The 27,346-nt window shown below is 37.1% G+C and overlaps 1 protein-coding gene across 1 annotated transcript in view; it reads right to left on the bottom strand.

Annotated features, from left to right (window-relative positions):
- TCERG1L (transcription elongation regulator 1 like) overlaps nucleotides 1–27,346 on the bottom strand; it is a 226,277-nt gene that overhangs the window by 8,370 nt on the left and 190,561 nt on the right. Inside the window, exons 8-11 of the mRNA XM_060768650.2 lie at nucleotides 24,977–25,131; nucleotides 12,262–12,331; nucleotides 7,725–7,860; nucleotides 5,943–6,032 (exon numbers count right to left, since the gene is read on the bottom strand). Of these exons, the coding sequence (XP_060624633.2) occupies nucleotides 5,943–6,032; nucleotides 7,725–7,860; nucleotides 12,262–12,331; nucleotides 24,977–25,131 (451 nt within the window). The remainder of the gene's footprint in view (nucleotides 1–5,942; nucleotides 6,033–7,724; nucleotides 7,861–12,261; nucleotides 12,332–24,976; nucleotides 25,132–27,346) is intronic.

Genomic DNA, 27,346 nt, shown 5'->3' with positions numbered 1-27,346 from the left:
GTTGGTGGACAGGAAAAGAGATTGAAAGATAGGCTCAAAGCCAACCTAAAAAACTCTGGCATAGACACTGAGAACTGGGAAGGCCTGGCCTTTGAGCGCTCCAGCTGGAGGTCAGCTATGACCAGCAGTGCTGCAGAATTTGAAGAGGGACGAATGGAGGGTGAAAGAGAGAAATGTGCCAAGAGGAAGGCGTGTCAAGCCAGCCCCGACTGAGACCACCTCCCACCTGGAAACCAATGCCCTCACTGTGGGAGAAGATGCAGGTCAAGAATAGGGCTCCACAGCCACCTACGAACCCACCCCCAAGACACCGAACTTGGAGGACCATCGTCCTCGGACTACGAGGGATCGCCTAAGTAAGTAAGTAAGTAAGTAAGTAAAGTAAGTGTCTCTAGCTAGATTTCAAAATCTACTGCAAAGGCATTGTTAATACATTGTGCTAGTAGTTCTTATTACCCAACTATCTATCTAGGGACAGATTATCATCTTTGGGGATTTTACAGAGATCTGTGTTTGATGCAAATGCCTACTCCCCCCCCCCCCACCAAAAAAAAAAAAGATAAAAGGTTTCCCTGACATTAAGTCTAGTCATATCCGACTCAGAGGGTGGTGCTCATCTCAATTTGTAAGCAGAAGAGCCGGCATTGTCCGTAGACACCTCCAAGGTCATGTGACCAGCATGACTGTATGGAGCGCTGTTAAAGTGGTAACTATTGATCTATTCACACTTGTATGTTTTTGAACGGTATGTTTCCTAGCTCAATTCTAGTTCCTAGAACAGCAATAAAAGATATATTTTTGATAGTGTAGCCAATATTTATAGTAATTATTTTTACCAAAACTGTATTTTATAGGGGGGGAAAATATCTGGTAGATCTTACTCCCCACCTTTTCTCAGAGTACCAAGGAGTAATACTGTATGAGGCACATTTAAAAGTTACAGGAAACAGGTTTTCATGTGATCAAAAATGGCGGGACACATTGAGTTAAAATTAATAAATGGTTCATTCTCCCACTATCTGAGTAATGCTATTTCAAGACATAAAAGTTTGCCCATTTCATTTATCTCTTTGCTGTCAGGATTGTGGGCTGGGATGATACCAATCTGTTGGGACATAATGATCAATAAATAATTGCAAAGTGAAAAAGCAGAAGGAGAGTTTGTGTTTAATCAAAAGAAGCCATGAAAGGGCTCTGCTTAGTCATTTGCTTTGCTAGCAAGAAAATCCTCTGAAAGCTCATAGCTGTCTTGCTTATAAATCTGAAAACATGTAAGAAAAATACAGGAGACGGCTTCTTTTTATTTGTAAAAAGGACTCTGGAATGCAAAGAGTGGTAAACTCGCACATTTCAAATCCTTTATTTACTTGGGGAAAAATAACAAATGGTTCATAATCTGTCAAACAATAGGATCGGAATAGAAATTCTCAGAATTTCTAGCAGTGAGATAACATTTAAATATTAAAATATTATTTCAAGATAATATTAAGGGTTTGAATATAAGCCTATTTTTAGAATGTGAGATTCAAGAGATTCCTCTTCTTTTAACTATAAGAATGAAGCCACATAACTTTTCTTTTCTTTTCTTTTTTGTGTCAGGAGCAACTTGAGAAACTGCAAGTCGCTTATGGAGTGAAATAATTGGCTATCTGCAAGGATGTTGCCCAGGAGACACCTGGATGTTTTACCATCCCTGAGGGAGTCTTCTTCTTTCATGCCCCCACATGAAAATCCGAAGCTGACAGATGGGAGCTCACCCCACTTCCCAAGGAGCCCTCGGCCGGCAGAACTGAAGACCGACAAGTCTCAGGTTTGAATCCAGGGAGAGAGCAGATGATCTCCCCCTATCAGCTCCAGCTCCCCATGCGGGGACATGAGAGAAACCACCCACAAGGACGGTAAAACATGAAAACATCCCCTGGGCAACATCCTCGCAGATGGCCAATTCTCTCACACCAGAAGCAACTTTCAGTTTCTCAAGTCGCTCCTGACATGAAAAAAAGAAGAAAAAAACCCACTTCCCAGATTTGAACTGCTGACCCATTTAACCCATTGCGTCACTGGGGCCTCCATAAGCCACATACTTTAAAGACATGTTGGGCATTTCAGTATACAAGATTACTCTATCTTAGCATGCAAAACTACTGTTATGGGTTCAAATTAATCATGTATCATCGATTCTTGGTATGGTAACCAATGTTGACAGTGCTCATTCATTGAATCTATGTCCACATCTTTTTGGAAATCCTTCCAGCACCTCATAAACCAACTAAACATTCTTTAACAGCTTCCACATTCCCATTCGGTTTCCACTTCTACACTGTCATATAATCCATATTATCAAAATAGATAATCCACATTATTATCTTTGAAGTGATTCTATGCATCTACACTGCCATATAATCCAGTTCAACGCAGATAATCTGGATTTTATATGGCAGTGTGGAAGGTGCCTTAGTCTTCTGATCTTCATCTCAATATATGAACTATAGATGCTGGAAAATATATGTCATGGGCTTCACATTAACTCCATTATAGTCTAGAATCCATGTACCCAAATTTATTATCTTGTTTCATATAATAAGCAAATTATATTCTGCATTTTCTAGAAAATGTCTCCCCATCCACCATTCAAATTCTAGAGAATTCTGGATGCCTGCCATAGATGCAGGTGAAACATCAGGAGAGAATGCTTCTAAAACATGGCCATACAGCCCAAAAAACCTACAACAATCTAGAGAAATCTATCTTTAAAAATCCTACAAAAATAAAGCATCACAATTCACCTATGACAATTTAGCTAAACTAGCTTTCTGTAAGATTGTTCCCATACCTATTTTTAACTTCTTACACAGTGGCTGTCTGAAGGTAAGACTTACAAAAGGTAATGGCATTAATCCAGCAATATATATCTTTCCAATTGATCACAAGAACAACATTTATAACATTTCGTAAGAGGTCTTCATTTGATATTAGCTTTTTTTTCCCTTCCATAACTATGAACACAACTTTAATCTTTATAAGGAGAAGGTGAAAATTGCTTTGTGTAGTCATTTCCCTTAACGTATGCAATATATCCCGCAAATGAGGCCCATGTCACCAATGTTTCAAAGCTAATATCTATAGTATAGGCTTTATCGACTCTTCATTAAGTAATTTTACTATATCATGTACAAGCTTGATAAATGAAAGGCATAATAAAGTTTGATTGGTTAAAGCAAGGTCTATGCTGTGCCCTTGTGCTTGAATTACTGAAGAGAAACAGAGCATTCCCTTTGCTTCAGAAAGTCTTCTTCTAAGTAGATCATTTATTCAGTTTTGAAATACTTACAACTGTACCCTAAAATGCTACCCATCTTTACCAAAGGCCAACACATTTTTTGATTTCGTACTGCAATTTTTGCATTTGCTGCAACTTTTGTGTTACTTTTAAGAATGTCAGTGGGCACAAAGGGGTCTGAATTTACATAAGATGGTGAATCAAAACAGATCCTTCTTCTCACACAAGAAGCTTTCAACTTCTAGTGGAATCTCATTTGGGAATAGAAGAGCATCTTTGGATCTCTCATGTTTTGTCAAGAACAGTCACAAGCTCTCACTTGCAATAGCTTTACATAACCTATCCCTTTATTCCAAGGCCTCCTAAACATAAAGTGAACATGTTTTAAATAATAACATTTCCAACTAATAGGCACTAGGCAAAAGGAAGGGAGTATACTTTTAACACTTCCAGTGTCTATTTAAAAATGTGACCACCAACAGATGTGAACTTAAATGTTCAAACTTTAAACACCTGTAGTAGAAAAGCTTTGCAGAATCTTTGTGAGGAAAAAATGAAGGGAATGCTACATGGATATAATTCTGCTTTGAGCTTTTGAATATTCTGTGTTTCCTCTGACCTTGTCATATACAGTGAAAAAAGGTAAAGGTAAAGGTTTTCCCCTGACATTAAGTCCAGTCATATCCGACTCTGGGGGTTGGTGCTCATCCCCATTTCTAAGTCGAAGAGCCGGTGTTATCCATAGCCACCTCCAAGGTCATGTGGCCAACATGACTGCATGGAGCGCCATTACCTTCCCACCAGAGCAGTACCTATTGCTCTACTCACATTTGCATGTTTTCGAACTGCTAGATTGGCAGAAGCTGGGGCTGATAGCAGAAGCTCAAGCTGCTCCCTGGATTCGAACCTGAAACCTTTCGGTCAACAAGTTTAGCAGCTCAACGGTTTAACCCACTACGCCACTGGGGGTCTTGTATTCAGTGATACCTTGACTTAAGAGTTTAATTTGTTCTGTGACTGAACTCTTAACTCTAATGCTCTGATCTCAAAGTGAATTTCCCCACTGTAATGCATTAAATGCTATTAATCCACCCCCATTTTCTTGTTATGTGTTTATAAAAAAGAAAATGTACTTTATAATCATGTATAAATGCACATTTTCATGGAACAATAAAAAGAAACTTTACAATAGTAGCACAAAGCTGTGGTAAGGAAACACTTTTGAGGCAACAAAATGTGTGTTGGCCAGTGTAACAACGAGGCAAAACCTACACATTCACATGGAACAATAAAAAAGAAAGATCACATTTAAAATGGTAGAAGTGCAAAGTTGTGGCAAGGATGCACAAAGCACAAAGTGAAGAGGCAGAAGCATCATTTTCTTCGTACTGGACTCATTCCAGCCTCCCTCTCTCAATTCATGAAGTAAAACATACCAGGAATAAAACCACATAAAATCAACTAACTCAAAGTTTCTCAAAGCAGACAAGAACAAAGCAAACAGCAATGTTTCAAAGTGAACAACAGCACAAGGCATGAGGCACGGAGGCATGAGGCCTGGAGGCTGCTCCCAAGCCCTGTACTCTTGAGCTAGCACTCCCTCTGGAGCTCGCTCTTATGTCACTGCTCTTATGTCAAATTGAAACCCGGGTCGGACAACAGTTCTTAACTCAAAATTCTATTAAGTTGATACGCTCTTACGTGGGGGTTCCACTATACTACTATTATTACTGCTACTAGTAGTAATAATAATAATAACTTTATTCTTATACTCCGCCACCATCTCCCCAAAGGGATTCAGGATGGCTTACAAATGGGACAAGATGTCCACAAGACATAAAACCAAAAACAATCCATAAAACAAAACATATTAAAATAGGAGCATCATAAAATACAACAGCCAAGATAAAACAGACTAGACGAAACAAAATAGAACTGATTACATTGGAGCTCCATCAGACCAGGTTCAATATAGTTTGAGGACAGGCTTGCTGCCAAAATGTAATTCCTCACCACACATATTCATTCAGTGAAGAAATCCAATCAGAAATTGCCAGTTTTGAAAGGCACTTACAAGTTTAATGGCTAGATTGCCTTGCATTAAATGTGCTTTATCAATGTGTATTTGTTGTTTACTTTTCATCTAAGCTTCCTCTCTCCCAGTTTAGCTTTACAACAAAGAAGCAGACTTTTCTGATTGCCACTTTGATGCCACATTTATCATAAATCTATTCTATACCAGAGTTTAAAAGAAAATTGTAAATTGTCTCTGAATTGAAGGATAACAATCATTCTTGAGAAGTATTAAGTGGCAAGTCTTCTTTGTTGTAGCATTTACGGTGAAATGCTGCCCTGGGAAGGCTCGCTTCATATCTTCTTTATTGTCATTTTGATGCCATGTAGAAACTTTAGAAACAATTATATAGGGTTTTCAAAATTTGTAATCTGAACTTTAACCTTTTAGGCCCATTGATTATTTCAACCTTTTAGACCCACTGTTGAATAAATTCATCTGTTTTTTCCTTCATAATTCTTGGACATGTTTGTTCTGTGATGTATTTCAGAACTGTATTTTACTATTTAATACCTGTTAGACACAAACACAGAAAACTACAGTATTGGGTCGCTAATATAAAAGCTTGAAATAAATTAACAAACTAACCTGCTTACGTTCTTCTGAGTTCAGCAGAAGATAACGGGGATCAAATACTATTTTGTGTAGCTCTTTTTCCCATGTGGAAAATGCAGAAACCTAAAGGAATATGTGAAAGAAAGACACAGAATTTTCTAAAGATTGAGTTTAACAAGGATGATGAAACTACAATGGATTTAGAATTAAGCACATGCAATTAGATCAGTGGGTAAAGACCTCTAGTTAAACACAACAACACTCTCAAATGCTATGCAAATAGTTGGGAGACCCTGTAGAATGGATATACTGTGAATCTACTGTACAGCTAATTCATGAAGGTATCCTATGCATTTTTGAAGGGAGATATTGAAATGTTGCTATGGAAAGGAAGTGAAGTGCAGAGGAAGTTTGCTTCCAACAGCTTAGTTGCACATATATAAATCTAGCTCTAAGTCAATGTTTGAGCTACAGAAATGCCTGAACCAATAATAACAATATTTGATAGAGTAATACATATGAAAAAATGGGGCACATCATTTTAGGAAATATTTCCAAATCAAACTATCTGTGAAAATGCAAGACTAAAATAGCAAAAAAATGATTCTCAAGATTAGAGAAGAAAAACAATATTTGTATGTTTATGAAGTTTGAAAGCAGGGGCGATACATGTGTGTGTGTGTGTGTGTGTGTGTGTGTATTCTTTATAACAACTACATCTTCAAATCCTTTGAAACTAATGAAGTTAATTTTGGCCACTGAAAGCTTATTCAGTGTGTGTGGGTGTGTGTATGTGGTTGTGTATACCAACTATATCTCCAAATCCATTGCAGCAAATGAAGTAAATTGTGGCCACTGAAAGCTTATTCAGTTATAGGTAATGGCCAGAGAAAGACTCCATACAGGATGCAACTGTATGTTATTACATCATGGTGAAGTGGATACCACAAAGTCATGAAAGTAACTGAAGGTAGGAAAGCCAAACTGACCACATCAACATTGAGTTTTGTTCCAGGGAGACAACACATAAGTGGTGGTTAATGGCTTCCATGGCAGTGCCAGTTTCTAATTCACTTTTAAATTAGCTATCCAAAGTGCTGACTTTCTATCCTCAAAAGAGATTTGAATAGTTGAATCTTGAATAGTTTCTTTAAAGTTCAAATTAAAACCAGGAATGGTTTGACTGCTTCTTTATCAAGTACCACTGCACTGAATTAAGAAGAACCTAAGGGACCCTAAGGGACATCCACCAGTGTTCCATTTGTAAACTGACATATCTATATAACCAAAATGTTAAAGCTGAAAACAAGTTTGTAAAACAAAAGACAAAGTAGATGAGGACTGCCATGATCAACCAACAATGATCAATTCCATGAGTTACGCTTATTTGCCCCAAAGTAGTATTCTGATTATTATTATTTCTTGATAAAAATGCAATAATTTCTTAAATGATATCAATCATATTTTATATAGTCTTTAAATAAACACATTATACGAATTGAAATTTACATCTACATTTATTGTGAGACAGGGATGGAGTAAAATGTAAGCAAATATATATATATAGAATCGGGCTGTAGACGGATTTTAGGGTCTCGGACATAAATCACATTCATACTGCATCCTTTACACTATCTAGCCTTTTCTACAACAAATAGAGGTGATACAAAAACATTCAGTGGCAGTATATTGATAAGAAAGAAATATTAAAATAGTGGCAGGAACCAGTAGACTGTTGCAACATACTCATTATACAAGTACTGAGATTATATCATGGTTTCATAAATTACTGGAATCAAGGTAATCCGACCTTACCCCTCTTTCTAGAAGCATATCTCGAAAATGTGTAATGCGTTCTTCCAATGGAAGCATAATCTGATGTTCTGGTGCTTTCACATTTTTCTCTTCCACTTTGACCTTGTCTAGCTCAGCATTCTGAGGATCTTCGAGCCTTAAATAATGTAAGATATATGAAAGATAGGAATATATATTTACAAGCTCAGCAGCAGCACATTCAATAAAACCAGTGCACATTTCTGCACAGTGTATCTAAATGTTTTTTCTAAATCTGAAGATATACACAGCTGCTGTATTTTCAGCAAAAGAAGTGGAATTTTCCCAAAGCCCTAAGGATCTTATATAATATATTATATTCAATATAATGTGTGTGTGTGTGTGTGTGTGTGTATATATATAAAGACATGAACAAACTTTTTGACCAACATAAACTTAACAATATTCCAGTGGAAGATCACAGGGGCCATCCAGTCAAACTCCCTTCTTCCATACAGCAAATACACAATCAAAGCTTCCCTAAGTGTTGAGGGAAATAGGGTTTTGGAAACAAGCAAGGTGGGGGAGAGGATCTGGGTGACAAATAATGTGAGGAAAAGGGGCTTTTAGGGTGAGGGAAACAAGGAAAAAAGGCTTTTGTGGGCAAGAGAGGCAGAGGGAGGAGCAGAAAAGAGGAAGAAAATTTATAGGGGAAGAAGGAAGGGCACTGTGGAGTACACTTTGAGAACTACTGTCTTAAGCAAACAGTGAGCAGGAACTGTGAACAATTTTTGTGTTCTTGATCAGCAAAATATTGCAGGAATTATTTGTTATTGCCTATTTCACTTTCAAATGATACTAAAATGGATATTGTATAGTACTGTAGTAATTGTTCCAATGCAATCAAATTGTCAATGTATATCCCTAGAGAATGGGACTGCAGATAGTAGATGGTTGAACTATCTCCAATGAAGGAGGGAATCTTCATGCATTTGGCTGAATCCTTCATGTGACTGAGAGATGGCATCACACTGAGTTCACAGTCTTTGGAACCATTCTTGTCAGCTAAAACATCTCCCTTCAGACTCTTGATATGAATGTCAAAAGTTGGAGAATGGAGCTCACAACTATGAAGGAGGGAAACCAAATGTGCTCTCCTCATCCTCCATGTACAATCTAAATGTGTATAGGGAGATTTCTAAAGAAGGGTTGTACTGAATGTCAGATAGTGCTGAAATACTATATTTGTTTTATGGAATAGTCTTCTTCAGTCTTACCCTAAGGAAATTCCTTTCCTGTTCCAATTAGGACAGTCAGTTCTGATGGTCAATAAGTTCTGAAGCTGCATAGTTTATTTGCACAAGATTTTTCATCATAAGCTATCCAATTTGTGGACTTTGTGGGGAATGTTTTCTTAAGGCATTTCCTGCTGGTGGGAACAGGTCTTCAGAGCCAGTGAAGTTATAACATATTCTTATCTATACTGTATTTACAAACAAAAACCTCCTGGGCATGAGCTGCTGCTGTTATCGGCTTTCTATATGTTTAGTCAGGAAAGGAGGATGGAAAGTGACTAATCCTGGGATAAAATGGAAGGAGTTAGCCTAAAGTGTTTTAGCTGCCTAAATTTCATGGTTATTTCATCTTGCCAAGCCATTTGAAGGAAGAACTGGTACCCCCTCCTTTTTTAAATTCTTTGTATTTGTTTCGTTCTTGTCGAGAACAAGGCAAACAAGCATGAGGACTGCTCAATTTGTTGAACAAAAGTCATATCCACCTAAATGAGTTCTATTATTTCATATGACATACAAAGTACAGAGTTCCCTCACTTATCGTGGGTGTTACGTTCCAGGACCACCCGCGAAAAGTGAAAATCCACAAAGTAGGGATGCTATCTTAATTTTAATATTTATACATTATTTTAGTAGTTATACACTATTTTAAGTCTTTATAAGCCCTCCCCACACACTTATACATGATATAACCCCTTTCCTTTACCTTATGAACAAAATCCTTCAGTTACTTTAGTTGAGCAGTAACTTTTGGAAAGCGCTCCACTTGCATTGGGCATATATAAGAAGTGTTCACATGTGCATGCACAGTCTAGCCCTCAATCTTCCTTACCCACATCTGCTTGCGAGTCCACCCAATAAATGCCTCTGGAGCTACTTCCGGGGCAGTGGTATTACAGTAGGTTGCACTTCGTGACCAGCAGGCTTTCCCTGCCACACCTCAGGTCTGGCCCACACTCAAGCCTCCCTTTCTGAAGTCCATTAGCCTCCCTTTCTGAGGCCCATTGGCCTCAGAAAGGAAAAACCACAAAACAGCAAGTCCCCAAAAAGTGAACCGCAAAGTAGCGAGAGATTACTGTAATAAATTTAAAAGGGGTATTCAAATGGTCATATTGATTCTGTTGATGGATTTGCTTAACTATGGAATAATGAGACTTGCCTATGCAAAACCAAGATAATGGAGCCTTCCTAAGCTCTATTTATTCAATAGGTCTTCTCTATTAGGGATCAATACTTGGATTGAGACAATTATAGCTATGCTATGCAAATTTGCAAAGTTGGTTTCTGGAACTGGTGGCATTCCATCCAACTCTGAAGAAATCTTAGATATTGGCTTCCTCAAATAAAATAAATGCCTGCATGATCTGCATATTGATTTGGGTTGCTTCTGGTCTCTTGCCAAAAATGGAAACATTTGAGAGACATAAACTCAAAATATCTTACCATTCTTGTTTTCCAAAAAGTAGTTTAATATATCACTGTTCATAAATCATCTGTTTCAGAAATTTTCATAAAAGTGATCTAATTTTAGTGGCAAAAGCTTCCAGAACATCAAATTAAATTAATGAACTACATTAGCACCAGATTAGAAAAAAAAAACCACTGGATATAAATATGTTTTTATTCTCAAAGGGTCCTAAACTGAAATGGAAAAATGCTAAAATCAGCTTTCAGTTAATAAACGGCTTTATCTCATAAAGCAATATAAGTCCAACATATTATCTTCTTGCCATCAATAAATGCATTACATAATTTCACTTTCAAATTATACTACAATGGGTATTGTACGGTATTACAGTAGTTGTTCCAAAGGCATCAAATTGTCACTGTGCATATTATAATAGTGACTTGGATATTGTAATAGCTTTTTTCATTCTCTTCAAATTATAATATTCTGTAATATGATCTATGAAATCTTCAATCCAATTTCTCCAATTTCTAGTAACCACAAAGAGTTTTTATAGTTCGTGAAATAGATGGAAATCTAGAAAGCTCTTTCACTGACAAAGGCGGCAGATGAACATGATTTTCTTTTTAATGAAGGGTTAATTAAAAACTGATTGTACAGATCCAACATTTCACAGATTTTCCAGTTTTGAACAGATAATAACTTAAGACTTTAAATTATTTAAAAAGTAAAATGAAGTAGGGAAAAATATACCATTATGCAGAATAAGCTGAGAAATGGAGGGGAGGGTAAGGAAACAATATACCTAGTTTGGGTGAAACACAGCATGACCTTCAATCTGGCAGCACAGCATCAGTGGAAGACAGAATCAAGTTGCATTACAGGATTATTGGCAGTCTTTGGCAAAGTTTAAAAATGGGGTTGAAAGGGTTTTCTAGCCTCTGGAACAGGTTTTACAAGTGCGTGGGGAGGCAACACTGAGGTTTATCCCATTTCCACTGAAGGAAGTAGTCTCTTCAGTGGTTGTTTCCCATTTCAGACTTTATTGCACTAAGGTGGCAAGCCAGCACAGAAGCAAGACTGTCACCTATGGTGATGACATCACGTACAACCCATTGCTGGTCTCCTACCTCCCTACAACAAAGTCATCCCCAGCTTTCAGTTGTCAAAATCCATCAATAACAGTTGATTGTGTCACATCGCTGCAGCATACCCATGCATTACAAAAGTGATGTTAGGGGGCACTTTGTGCTTCTCTACTCTTTCCACTGAAAACAGTTTAATTAAATGTATTTTTATTTTTTAAAAACCTAAACTTTATGGCAATTGCAAAGTTGATTCTGCAAAAATAAAATGATAAGGAAATCTCCAGAGCAGCCACAGATTTGCAAAGTGTCACAGCAGCATGGCATTGGGATAATCATATCAGTATGTTACCACTATCCGTGCTTCCTGGAATGCCTTGATTTAAGTTATGTCTGTTTGCAAAACTGATAACTCAGTAATGGATTACCCAGTAATGGGCTACTGATTTCAAAAACAGCCCATTCCAGCTGATTGAAGGATACATTTTCCCTTTTCAACATGGCATACTATATAGTAATCATCATAATTCGAACTGTGTAAAAAAGATACCATAGGTAGGGATGTTGTTTTTAGGAGGGGGGAGGGTATCAAGACAAGAACAATGTTGTGTGTGTTTCACATGTATTAGACATTTGTTTTTATTTGAACGCATACTGCATACAACTGTGAAAGTATCCTTAGGTCTCAGATGCTGATCTTGGAACCTTAGGTTCTGAAATACGTAGTCCCAAACCAGCAACCCTAGTTATAGGATATTGCTATTCTTTTTAAAAAATATATTTTCATGACTTACTTATTTCTCTTTGTTTTGGTACTGCTGTCATCACTTAAGTCATCTGGAGAAGAGCCATCACTTTTATCCGCTAAAAGGGAAAACACATAGTTAGATAATGGCAAGCATGCCATGACCACACAATTAATGTTTGCTTATATATTTTTTCCTTTAGAGACAACTCATTTTTTAAAAATATACCATCTTCTGACCATGGAGGATGTCTTGAAAATGTCCATACATATATACTGTCATACATACATATGAAGAATGGACTATGGTCTGATGGCTCTTGAAAGCCCATAAGTCATAGCAAATACATATTTGTAGAAAGAGTTGGGAGTGGTGACAGCCGACAGGAAGCTCTGGCGTGGGCTGGTTCATGAGGTCACGAAGAGTCGGAAGTGACTGAATGAATAAACAACAGAAGTAACTTTACACCAGTGGTTCCCAAATTCTAGTCCTGAATGTATTCTGGACTTCAACTTCCAGAAGCTTCAGCTACCTGGGCTAATATTGGGGATTCTAGGAGTTGAAGTCCAACAGCACTGGACAAGCAGAATTTGTGGAACACGATTCTCTACTATCACACCATGAAAGGTTCAATAAACTCTTCTGCAACATGGCACCTACCAAAAAAGCTGAACCACATTCCTATTATCAATGTGGGAGAGTAGGAGCTTATGATCAGCTACATATTTTGGGTTCCAGATTGGAAAGCTTGTGTTAAAAGTGATGACAACCCACTCTGCAAATTATTTTTTCATTTCATTTTTTAAAAGATATATCTTTTTATTTGATACAGAATTTCAAAACAAAGATATTGCCATTCATAAAATCACTGAGTTGAAAGAGATCACAATGGCCATCCAGCTTATTTAAAAACCACCACAGAAGGAGTCTCCACCACACTCCACTACTGAACTGCTCATTGTTTCACATTCAGATAATAAAGTGTAAAATAAAACAATAAACATCATTTTATAACTTTTAAAAAGAAATTCTTATTGGCCAAGAGGGATTTGATAGAAGCATTATTCCATCAGAAGATATTTTGATTTTGATATTTTCACCCATATTCGACTGAAATATAAAACGTCTTTGTTGTTAAACTTGACACTCTGTGTAGTGATTCACAAGCATGATTGTGGCAAGTACTATTGTTTCTCAAATTTATAGGGTATCCCAAAGAAACCATTAATTCTGTTTGGGCATGGATTATTAGGCAGAAAATTATGGTTGTTCTTCACAAGAAATGTGGTGTTTATAGCCCTGCTATCTTTTTTTCAGCAATTCTGAAACACTTTATCTTTTCTCCATATACAGAGAGATGGATGACCTAAGCACAGACTGAATCAAAATGAACTTCTAACATAACTGTACATCGGCTTACTGTGACTTTTGTTTGCAGTGTGACTTCTAAAGATAATATAAGTTTTGACTGTGTGGATGCGAACCTGTTCTTGTTTACTTGGGTCTTATTCTTATATATCTTATTAAACCCAGTTCTGAGTAAACATATACAAGATTGTGCCATCCCTAACTTATATGGGAAGATATGCTGATATTTATATGCTCTCCTTATTAGTGGCTTACATATGAAGATATAACTGGAAATCAACCATCTGTTATAACTATTTTTAAAACTTGAATTTATATCTAACTAGCTGTCCCCTGCCATATGTTGCTGTGGCCCAGTCTGTGTATATGTGTTTGTGTGTGTTTATATGCATATATGTGTGTATATATATTTGTGTATATGTGTATATATGTGTGTTTGTGTATATATGTGGTTTTGTGAATGCTTTGTAATTTTTTTTTTTGGCTTTTAAAGTCTCTTCTGCTGTGTTTTTCAATGTTTTTATAAGTGATGGTCACTTGGCCTGTTATGTGTATTGTGATCAAATTTGGTGTCAATTTGTCCAGTGTTTTTTGAGTTATGTTAATCCCACAAATGAACATTATATTTTTATTTACATAGACTGTGGTATACATGATATTTGTAAACATTAATCTCTCTGATTAATATATTTATTTATTTATTTATTTATTTATATACTGCCTTTCTCACCTTTGGGGGGACACAGGAGGTATACAGCCTTCTAGTGAATAACCTTTAATAATTCATTATTAATTTTGACCTATTTTAGCAGTCAGGTAACTGCTGATATTAAGAAATGGTTATCAGTTTTTAGATGTACTGTTTAATTGACTGGTAAGATTCCAAGTTTCACAACGTATCTGTATGCCTAGTTTTACCTATCAAACACAGTCTGCTAAATCAGAGTCAAGATCCACAAATGTAATAGAGAAACCATTGCTTTCAAGCATCTTAAAGTTTCTTCTAACATTAAATATTCTTTCAAGCATGAAAATATGGAATATAATAAAATCATTTCTTTTTTAATGCTGTACTCTGTTGATGAACTTGAACTTAGAAGTCTATGCACCTCTCACAGAATTTCAAAATGTTGCTATTTTTTAACTACAGGGTCTTGCTCTACCCATATAGCATTTCTTTCCAAAGAAGGCTGTTAAAGTCCATGTGAAACCAAAGTGAGCAAAATTACCTCCCTACCACAATCTTCTGTAGTACAACAAATGGCTGAAGACTGAGAATAGTTGCAGGGATTGGCAGGCGGCAATTATATCAACTTTGCTTGAGAGCATAGTAATTTGTGGGGAGTTAGATGTAGATGCTGCATAATAAAGAACACAGCATTTTAGAAAAAAATATATTGCAGAACAAGATGCTGCATATCCCTTATTTAAAATGCTAGGGACCAGAAATGATTTTGATTTTGTATACTTTTGGATTTTGGAATACCTGTATTTGCATATACGTCCATGCAGTCATGCCGGCCACATGACCTTGGAGGTGTCTATGGACAACGCCGGCTCTTCGGCTTAGAAATGGAGATGAGCACCACACCCCAGAGTCAGACATGACTGGACTTAATGTCAGGGGACTACCTTTACCTTTTCTACATAATGAGATATTCCGGAGATGAGACTCAAGTCTAAACATAAGATTAGGTGCTTTCGAAGATGGCTAACACCTTATCTGGAGAGTGGATAAGAAAAAAATTAAAGTAATGTATTCACACTTTTTGTATTCTCTACTTCAAGGTCTCTTGTCTTTTGTCCTATCTGCACTGAACAGGCTGACAACATTCAAGGTCTCGGGTACTTATTTTAAGGAGTGTGGATGGCAATTAGATGTAGGGCAGACATAAGGAAGGCAGTGACACAAAAATCCAAATATTCCTCTCTGACCTGATTTACCTCTTTGCTTTAGGTAACTATTTTGGGTAATACATATGGCTCTTAGATGTGCAGTGGATAAAAAGTAGGGAGGCACGGGTAAAAATGTATGAATATCACTCCTTAACTAATCTACCTCTCTGCCTGTAATTTTCAAATCTTTTTTTCCCTCCCCAATTGCAACTATGCAATCAGAAAGTAGTTTCTTTCCCATCTCTTCCAAACTTGGGAACATAACTATGCCACAGTTTGACTTTAACTGGATCTTCCCCTGTTCTGCAGAGGAAAACTTTTAAGTGATTTATCTACTTATTTATCCCTTGATCTTGTAGGATGGACAGATGACAATCAAACCATTATAAATGTATACTGTATACACTACTCACACACTTTTCACCTCTTGATTAAATCCTTTTGTCCATTTGTTGACATTTGTAACAATTGGTTTTCCTAGCTAATCTTTTAACCCTCCATTTTCTAGGGAGAAACCTACTGCTCTCTATTATCACTACTTATTTGGGATTGTATATATTTATGAATTCATAAGATAACCTTATGAATCTGCAACTTTTTGGGATTCACATTTACAGCTAGTCCAGCTGTCCACATTACCCTGGAGTTTTGCTGATACTCCAGAGAATTCCCTGAAACTCCAGTGGATGTTTTAAACAGTTTTAAATTACGTTTTTAATTGATAATTCATTTAATATATTTTAATATTTTAAAATTATTGTTATTATTAATTGTTTCAAGTGTATTTTATTGTAAACCACCCTGAGATTTATGAACATAAGGAAGGATATAACTATTTAAAATCAACCAATCAATACAATTAATATAGTGTAGAGCAGCAGAAGGGAAATAAATAGTTTAATCTGTTTGATAGGGAAAAAAGTTAACCACTCTGAGATCATTGAAAATAGGGTGGGATGTAAATATACAGATCACAGCAACTAGGGAGAACATACTATAAATTAGACTATCCCTTTGACAAGAAAACCATCTTACTCAGACCAAATGTGCCTGCCCCTATACCTGTTCTGTAAACAGAGAATGTGGAACAAAAAAGGAGATGAAGGTTTGTTCTACACTATAGGATTAATGCAGGTCGACACCTCTTTAACTGCCATGGCTCAATCCTATGGAATCCTGGGGTTTGTTGTGTGATGAAACATCAGGACTCTGGCAGAGAAAGCTAAAGGGCTTGTAACTCTACAGTTCTCATACAGATAAGGGGTCCGTATGTTAATGTCGCATTCATTCTTGTCTTCCTTGCACGGTCTGATAAGCTGATGTTATCCCTGATTTGTGGTGTATTCATCATATACACCACAGTTAAAGTGATGTCAAACTGTATTAAGTCTTCAGCATGGATCCACTCTGAGGGCCCTTCCACACTGCCCTATATCCCAGAATATGAAGACAGAAAGTCTCACATTATCTGAGTGTGGACTCAGATAACCCAGTTCAAAGCAGATATTGTGGGATGTTCTGCCTTGATATTCTGGGATATAGGGCTGTATGGAAGGACCCTAAGGGTACGGTGAAGTTACACCTTGCTTCTCCTCCTGTATTCCTGATTCTGTGATAAACCTGACATGTGATAAACCTCATGTTAGCTGCCCTGAGTCCCATTTGGGGAGATGGTGGTGGGGTATAAATAAAGTTTATGAATTATTACTATTATTATTATTATTATTATTATTATTATTATTATTGGATGGGGAGGAGAGAGTATTTGTGTTAGGGCATCTGAACCAACTGCTTAATTTTCTACTCCTTCAAAAATATGGGCACCTTTTTTGTTACAATCATTCAAGCCAGGCCAGTGGTTCTGGAGCTCCTCAAGTTACTTCCCTGTCCAAGGCCACAGATTAACTGTCCAAGTATTTCCATATAGCCAACAGAAGACCAAACTTGCATCACCTACACATAGGATATTCTAAGAAATCTGATTGAATAAACAGACTTTTGAACTTCTTCTCATGGAATCCTTGACTGTTGGCTATCCTAGCTAGAGTTTTGGGGAGCTGAAGTCCTAAATACCTAGATGATAAAGATTTCAGAATCAATGAACCACCCAGGCAGCTGAAGAGGAGGTAAATATGATAATGCACTGTAATTAGGAAGTAAAAAAATTCTGGATATAGTCCTTTGACTTCAAAACAAGTTAGAGATATGCTTATTTTTTATTATTTTATTATATGCTTATAAAAAGAGGAAAACCGATTATTTCTGAGTTTTAGGAAGACTAGTACAAGCAGAATTCTACCCCTGTGGAAGATAATACTAGATCTTTATTTCATTTATTGGGAAACTGCACAGGAGGCACCATGGGCACACAAAAATATGCTAAGACTTATCTGAGGTATGGTGTCACAAGCTAGCAGGCATCTGAGACTGAACATCTATAAAACCTTTATCACCCAATAGGCCTCTTAGAGCTGACTAGAAAGAAAAATGTTGTGACACACTTAAAAGTTGTTTGTCTCAGTGTGAGAAAACGGATAGCTTGAATATGCTCTTGAATAAAGAGCATGTGGAAAGCAAGCAATTTCAAACAGATAACAAACAAAAAGTACTGGTATTATTTACTCTCTGGAAATAAATGGAGCAAGCAAACACAGGTCCTCATCACATGGAGGTCCTTAAGCTGGGGGACAGTGGGGGAATCTGTTGGGCAAAGAAGAAAATCAATGGGGGGGGGGGTGTCCAATATATTCCTGCATCATCCCCTTACCACACACACGTTGTTTCCCTTCTGTCCCTGGCTTGGTCCGGTGCTGTCCCTGGCTTAGTCAGTGAGAACACAGGTGACTGCCAATATTCTTAGGGCAGTTTCTCAACATGCTGATGAGACATAGCTAGGATGGAACTGGGATGGAACCCTGCCGGAAGTAGCCCTGGCAGTCTCCATTCTGGCTGCATCTCAGCAGCATCCTTGGATGGGGCTTTTTGTCCATGAGATGATGTCCACAATACAAAAAATTGTACAAAGGTCTGCCATATATTTCTCAAAATAGGAAACATAAAGTGTTACTCTGTATTTAAAAGAACATGAGAGGGATACAGTTCAAATTTCCCATCAACATTTTTAGTGTTGCCCTGGCTGACTGGCTGACAGTTGTGATTTGGAACGTAAAACCTGCAAATTCTATGGAGTATGCACAAAATAATCTAAAAGAGATCAAGATGGAGAGTAGCTGAATATTTAGGTTGGGCATTCTATTTTAAATATTTTGAGAGGCTAGAGATGTTAGTAGGGAATTTGTGCTAGGAGGAAATAATGCAGAATACCATTCATTCTCCATCTTGTAGCAATCTAAGCAAAACCTACTGGAGTAGTTCTCCATGAGCGCTATTGAATGAATGGGAGCTACAGAAGAGCTCTATTGTGATCAAGAATACTCAGCACGTTTATAAGCAATGGTGCTTATGCTCAATAAAAATGCTTCAGGTGCAGTGTTATGGCAAAAGGTTAGTACAGTTGTTAGAATAATTGCATGAGAATAGTTCCTCACTTTCTAATACTCTATCAATTTGTATTATATTTCTTCTGTGTTTGTGTGTGTGTGTGGGGGGGGGGAGGGATAAGAGAGGGTTGTGTACATTTCTTCTTTTGTTTGTGCTGTTAAACTCTCCGATAAAATTGCTCAGTCCAAGCCCAAATGGCCTTTAAATCTGTTAGCAAAGGCTATTTCTCAAGAGCTGCATGCATCCACCAATCTTTAATTTCATCACCAAGATAGGCAGGATGAGATACAAGAATCTAGAAAAAATTTCTCTCCCCCTCTAATTCAATACATATCTTATTAAATGCATGATTTTCATATTTTAGTAGTATTGCAAAATCCAAAAGCATGTAATCATTTAAGCATGTTTGTTGAACAAGAATGTGAACTGAATGAATGAATCCTGTGATTTTGCATGAATATGGCCAAGACTTATGTGTGTGATGTTATTTGTCAACCACAGAATGAACATTTATTTTCAGATAGAAAACTAAGTGTTGAGAAATTTTTAAAATCATGTTTCCATAATTTTAAAAGATACAATAATACAAAAGTACAATACAATGAAAGTAAGAAGACACAATGTTCTTAGAATATTGAAATCTTCCTGCAAGATGGTCCCAAAGCTCAATGTCTTGAAAATATATTCAATACTATTTAGTTTGTACGGCCAGCAAAGTAACATTTATCTTGTTGTCTATCACTGTATATTTTACTAAGTGCATTAATTATACACACAATGCACATTTTTATTCTCCATGGATAACAAAACAAATTCAGGATGCCCAATACATAATGCATCAGGGTAAATAAAGAGAAAAAGAATCCATTACACAAAGAATACACACAAGTAGGATTAATGTTTCTTAAGGGAAACATTTGTTATAGCAAGTCTCACATTAACACAAGGTTAATCAGTTGAGGTCTGGCATAGGTAGATGACATTAGAGCCAACAGTGGTTGGGATAATCTTCTTTCCTCTTTTTTCTGCCACACTTTTTCTCTCTCTCTCTCAATCTCTCCCTCCTGATCCTGTAGGCTATTGGAAGAGAGACACATTGTTCTTGCTAGAAACGTGGGTCTTGATCTTCTTTGTGTCTTTCCTCAATTTTCAGGCACTGGCAAAATGGAGTCTAATGGAGGCCATCCCACAACACACAGCCACTTCTGGTGGTTGCCCATAGGAATCCATCCTGCCAGTGCCTGAAAATGGTGCTTTCAGGAGCTGACTCCTAATTAGAGAATTGGGAGGAAGCGGGGAAAGGACAGGAAAATGACACGGGATGGGAGGCCATCCCAAAAGACAGGGAAAGACAGTAGGGAACAAAGGAGGATGGTTTTCTCCACTTTCCCCCTGCTCTTCTGAGGAGGTCCATGGACTGATAGCTTGGAGTGGGGTTTTGAAATTAAGCATAAAATGGACTACATGTTGCCTACTTTTTCCTTACTCCATGGAAGAAGTCAAATATTTAACAAAATGCTAACTGAAAGACAAAATTCTCATTCATTTCAAAAACCATCACATAACTTTATGCAAAACATGTGCTCTCTTACTGAAGTGCGATCATTTCTCTCCACAAGAAAATGAAATGTATATTGGAGCAGTGAGGGGAAGCCATATAACTTTTGTTGCCTGCGTGAAAGATTTAAAAATCCACATTGCCAGCGTTCTAGCACTTTTGAAATCAACTTTAGGAACATGAAGTAAACTAATCTCAAAGGAGATTCCATCTGAATATGAGGAAGAACTTCCTGACTGTGAGAACCGTTCAGCGTTCAGTGGAACTCTCTGCCCCGGAGTGTGGTGGAGGCTCCTTCTTTGGAAGCTTTTAAACAGAGGCTGGATGGCCATCTGTCAGGGGTGATTTGAATGCAATATTCCTGCTTCTTGGCAGGGGGTTGGACTGGATGGCCAATGAGGTCTCTTCCAACTCTTTGATTCTATGATTCTATGATTATGACATAACTTTTATTTTATGGAGATGCTGTTTGATACATGAGCTAACATTCCATAGTTTTTACTCAATGTTTACTCAATGTTAGGTCATCTTCATCCTTCTTATCCTCATGATTCCTCTACTTCTGCTGTTCAGGTTTTGAATATCATTGTTTATAGGACTAAGACAGCATTATCTTGCACCAACATGCTTGGGCCAAAATCTTGTATTTTATCCAAAAATATAAAATGCTAACTAAAAATAGAACAAGTTATTTGAGGTTTTAGCCAAAAATATAACCTGTCATTTTTATGGTTATTCTGTCTCCTTTCCTTGATACTTTATAACAAATAAATAACATTATTTATGAACTATTCTGGATTGTGTGTTTCCAACAAAAGTGTGGATCAAATTCCCTTGATTTGTCCTTCCCACTCACACCACATAATCTCCTACAGTGATATGGTAAGACCTAAACCATTTCCCCCCTTTCTTTTGAAGCAAAATAGGAGATGTGCTAGTTACAGGGGGCTTCTTAACAAGTTTAAAAATATTCCACCACAGGAGAGTTGCACAGGCAATCCATGCTTGCAGACAAGCCTTGTTTACAAGTCCATCAGCATTCCAGGAGGGCTTTGCAAAGTGCTCTTAACCTTGCCAAGAAGCTGTGCATGAACCACTTTGATTGAACAGTGTTTTAAAGGGGGAGACATAAGGTTTTTTTGCAGATAGCAAGGGGACACTCAGCTACAGCCTACATGAGTGTTGGTAGGGATTTGGTTCCTGAAACCCCCCAAACCTCCCAAAAGTACTTTGAAAAGGCAAGTTAGGATGGCTAGAAATGGTCAATAATTCCCTTTCACCAACCTTGTGTTTTGAGAATAATGATTACATTGTTTCTTGGGAGAATAAAAAATAAGAATGTTAGGTTGTTATAGTGAGGGTGTCAGACATATAGTCAAAACATATTTAATAAACTGAGTAATGATATCCCTTTCAACATGTTACTTTCAAGTTGTGGTGTTGGACTCCAAGGTTTGAAGAAGTGGAAGGAAGGAAGGAAGCCGTAAACATGCAGATGGGAAAAAAGTAGTATAATGAAAACTGAGCATGCTCAGCTCCATGGAATGGTGTATGATTGGTGGGAGAACCTGGGGAGGAGGTAGGTGTAATGAAATGGAGAATCTCAAATCCCAAGTAGGAAAGCTCAATATTACAATGCTTTCTTGCTGATCCAATTAATTCTTATCCAAGCATTTCACTCATTAGTAGAATCTGGGATGTATTGTTCAGAAAAGCATAAGGCGTGTCAGTTCAATGAGACTATGACACTTTCATGAATATCAGTGATTATGGATTCTCCTGTAAATGAAAAACATTTTAATTCTTTCAGTTTTTATTCATACATGAATTCCAAATGCATTTTATTTCATAGTGGAAGAGATTCTTGTTGACCTATAATACTCTGATAACTTTGCTTGGGCAATTTTGTCATCTAACCTTGATTGAACATGTAATTATAGTTGAAATAACTTCCACTTATTCAATTCAAAGTAATATTTTGGGGGTTATACATTTTCAGAATTAAGGGGAAATTTGGCAATTATTCTGACTATTGTAAACTGCTTAAGCTAAGGCCAATTTTCAGAAATACATAAATACATACATCCTGGTTCGGTTCCTCATATTTCTTACTTGTCTGGTTTCCAGACACCATAACACTACATATCAATAATCTACTCATTTTATATTTAGTTAACATCTTCCATCCAATTTTTGTCCCGAGGTAAACATAGTTAATACTGAAACTGTCACCTCATCACTATACTCACAAGCTTTGCATTTCTATGGCGGCATGGTCCTTCTATATATGTCCATTCCTAGGTACTTTATTCAATGCTTCTGAAGAAGTAGACTAAGTTTATGAAAGCTTGTGCTGCCAACTTCATTCTCTCAGTTTGTCTCAAAGGTGTTATAAGATCCCTGTACATATTGATATTCCTGACTAACAGAGCTATGGCTTTGATTTCTCAGCAATAGGGTTCTTAGTGATTCTTTGTGCCTCATCCCTTATTCATTTTACGCGCAAATGTGCACCAGCAGAAAAACGAACTGCATTATAAAATTGCATTTGCAGCGAAATGTATACAAACATGTTTGATTTTTGTTTATTGAATTTCAATTATAAAGTGCACGTGTTTGCTTGTGCAGAAGAATTCCTACCTTAAATACAGAACACAGTTCTTTCCTGATTCGGAAATACCCTGCACGACTGGTATAGCTCCCATATTTCACAATGAAAATTATGGAGGCAAGCAAAGTGATGTCCTGATTCAGGGAAGTACTATTTGGCTCCTCTAGTGCCCTGTACAACTTGTAAGAGCTATTGGGAATTCCTTGGATATTTTGAATGTCTCATCCAAGTTGCCTGAACAATGAAATAAGCACATACTTCAAACCAGACATTTCTTCTTTGGTGCTTTAGGTTGCTATGAAACAGTACTGGTAGTGTTCACTTTCTCACAAAAGACAAGAAATCAAGGATTTATAGAAGTTCTCATCTTTTAAAATACTCTCCCTGATATATATTCTGATAATTGAAAATATTATTTCAGCATATCAACTAGAATGCTTCCTTGGTGCCAAGAATGTCTTTAAGAAATCTCTCATGTCTAGAGACTACCAATGTCCTATTTGGACAGAAGCACCCACATGCCTGCCAAATCTTCCATCATTTAAGTGAGAGGGATTTTTGAGATTTGTTTTCTGCAGCTGGTCTAAATAATCACTTATTACAGGACAGCTCCCCCGGGCTTGGTTAATGAGGCATTTGGGCAAAGCAAACCACAAAGAGGTATTTTTAACAAGAAATAGTGAAATATGGATACATGAAAGGCAAAAGTAAAAGTGGGCAGGACATCAAATAATGTTTCAACCAAGAATTCTACATCACGATTCGGCCTATTTCCTTCACATATATTTAGGCTGTAACATCCATCAAACACATTAACACATAGAATTCTTTGAACTAAATCCAATATTACTCCAACTTGAGTAGACTCACTCAAATCAATGGGACTTATACAAGTGGTGACTAATATAGCCCACTGTTTTAGTGGATCAAGTCTAGTTGGGATCCATGTCTACCTAATGCAACTCGTTCAGGCCCGTAGCCAGGATTTCGTTTCGGGGGGGGGGGGGGGGCTGATTTTTTTCAGGGTTTTTTGGGGGGGGGGGGCTGAGTTTCGGGGGGGCTGAGTCTGAGTGAAAGAGGGTCTAGCCTACCAAACCTTTTGTATCATTACCCCAATACCCCCATGCATATGGGATATATTGAGTATGGTGATTAAATCATGATATGAATAAACATAACAGTTTAAATAATGCACCAGTAAGGCCTTTTCGCGAACCACCATGAGAATTTCGGGGGGGGGGGGGGGGGCTGAAGCCCCCCGAGCGCCCCCCCCCAACCCGGCTACATGCCTGAACTCGTTCATTTATTTAATTCATAAATCAAAAATCAGTATATATTTTTAGCATCTAAAGTGCAATTTGAAAAAGGAAAACATTCAAAATGAACACAGCATAGGGAACTATTAAAATATGTAAGTGTGCTGAGGAAAACACGTATTAACCAGACATATAAATATTATCAAGCAAGAGGCCTACCTATCTAACAGAAGGTTCCAGGATGAAAGTTAACAATGAGAAGGCCCTGTCTTGCATTTCCATCAACTACACTTCCTTTGGTACTAAAACATGGAATAAAACATCTAAATATGATTATAATTGATAGTGTGATCAATTATAGCTCTTACAGACCACAACCTGCACCTTTGGCATTAGATCTTTCATTATGAATCAGAACTTATGGAGAGAAGAATCAGTGAGCAGAACCTCAATAATACAAAAGCAGCATTTCATCTAATATCATTTAACTTTTTAGATTTGCATATTTAATAACCAGCATTTTCACACATCATTTAGATTTAAATAGACAAAAATAATCACAGCGTTAGTTACTTGCTGAAGCTTCCAGTTTGCGTTTATGGGGTGGGTCTTCAATTATTCTGTTAATATCACCACGGTTCTTTAGATCCACAGGTTTCTCCCACACTGACAACTGCATTGTAGGGTTGAAGAAGAAGACTCGGTCATCTCCAGTCCAGACTATACACCTATTTTAATTAACAAACTAGGCTTAGAGAATCTCAAATGCAACAGGAAAGAAGAGATACTATTTGCATTACTAATTCATTCTTTCAAAAACAAAGGTGGGAAATGTTTGGTCCTGAGGTTGTAATTCTTCATCTATTTCATCCCCACATATAAAAAAGGAGGGATTTTAAAAGTTTTCTTCCCACTGGATGAGATTATGACACTTTTCACCATCTTGGACTTCCAGGCATTTCTTTTGTTTTGTTTCCCCAAACATAACTTTGAATAAAAAGTAATGATTCCACCTCTCTCCCCCCCCCCCCCCCCCCCGGATTTTATTTATTTATTTATTTGCAGTAGATGCAAAATGCTGTCATGTTGACTATTTTATAGTGGGATGCCATGAAGAGCAAAGACTCCCTTTTTCACTGAAGACATTTGGGTCCATTTGCAATGCTTATGGGCTTGCTGGAAGTTGAAATGCAAAAAAACATAGAGCAGGGTTGGGCAACCGTGATGGGTCTATATTTTCACCTGGAGCACCTATCACTACATGCATCAAGTCTAAAAATATGAAAATATATCAATAATGAACAACAATGAAAAGACTTGAAGTTTCCCTCTCATTTTTAAAAAAGGTTTGAGGTAGATGCCCTTGTTTCCTGACTGTGCCCAGATCATTTCTTATGGAGGCTTCCAGGATCAGGCTTTTCCCAAAGCCTTCCATAATTAATCATTGGCTCATATTTAATATCATGCTAGTGGATGCTTGAAAATGGTGTCAGAAATATTTTATGGCTTTATCCTCTGGAGCCAGGTATGGGGGACATAAGGTGCTTCAGAGACCATCTCTCCTGATTTTGCTGACTTTGAATTGTTTGCTGTATCTCTAATGGAAATGGCAGTTCTATCACTGAATTTATTTTATTTTGGATATTATATTCAATTTTAAAAACATTCACCCGTTATTGTAATAACTTATCAATATGCTATTATAGAGATTACAGTTTCATTTTGACAAAATCTTTGACTCTGGAGGACTGCTTATAAAACAGCAGTTGAAGATTTCCTCGACACCCAAACTCTAGAAAAAAAGATATACAGGTCTTAAGGTGAGAATTCATTTGTTTTCCTCTCCATGGGTTTTATTTTATTTATTTATTTTGAATATTTGTACCCCGCCCTTCCCAACCCCCTGGGGGGGGGGGCGACAACTCAGGGTGGCTTCTAATTGGCAGCAATTTGATGCCTCAGTATATACATAATAAAAACAAACAGTCAATAATTATAAATAGTTAAAAACATTAAAATAATACAATTAAAATCTACTAAGAATTACACACTCTGGTGGCCATTATTTGCCAAAAACTGTGTTTGGATGCTCCATCAAACTTATCCATAATCCATTTCCAAGCCATTGCCAACATTGTTATTGTCATTGGGTTCACCAAACCTTTGAGGAACAGCAGTATGTTCATGCCAGAAACACACTTCAGTGGCTTCACATTCATTGGCAATGTGAACGAGTCCTTATGTTTAAGTGTAAAAGCTCTTTCATGTAAGTGAGAACCTGAGTTAACCATGGAGAATTCTCAATGGGTAGCTTTAAGTGTTGTGCTCTTACACAATGATAGACAATGTATGGTGCACTCATGTGTCTCTTCTGCCCAATGATACTGTAAAGCACAGTTAGCACAGTATGCAGTGATGTAGAAGGGACTGGGAGATGCATATAAATAAAACAAATGAAAGAAGTGTAAGTGAATGTACTTCCCATGTATTACCTAGTATTAGTAAATAAATGAGAATTTGTACATGAGATGGAATATTAGAGATAATATCTCTTGCTTTGAATCATGTCCTTCATTCATTCTGATTTCTCCCCTGTAACCTATAGGCTAAGGTCCAAGGAAAATACTCCACATGCCATATGTGCTATATTACACACAAGCTTGTAATAAAACTACTGAACATTTGTCTAGATTCTGCTTGTGAATCTCCAAATAAACAAAATGCAATATTTAAAGTAAAATTTAAAAACTCACCTTTTGATTCTTTTAAAAAACATTTATACAACAGAAATTATTTTGTATTTAAAACCAGAAAGGAAATCCCCAAATTACTTGAGGATTTGAACTATGAAGATAAAGAAGTATTTTTGAAGGCTTTCATGGCCAGAATCACTGGGTTGTTGTAGGTTTTTCAGGCTGTATGGCCATGTTCTAGAAAGTCCAG

This window comes from Anolis sagrei, chromosome 3 (assembly GCF_037176765.1).
Source record: "Anolis sagrei isolate rAnoSag1 chromosome 3, rAnoSag1.mat, whole genome shotgun sequence".
In the NCBI taxonomy this organism is placed as follows: Eukaryota; Metazoa; Chordata; class Lepidosauria; order Squamata; family Dactyloidae; genus Anolis; species Anolis sagrei.
Note: the sequence above shows the minus strand (reverse complement) of the source record. Positions and strands in the feature narration are given on the sequence as shown.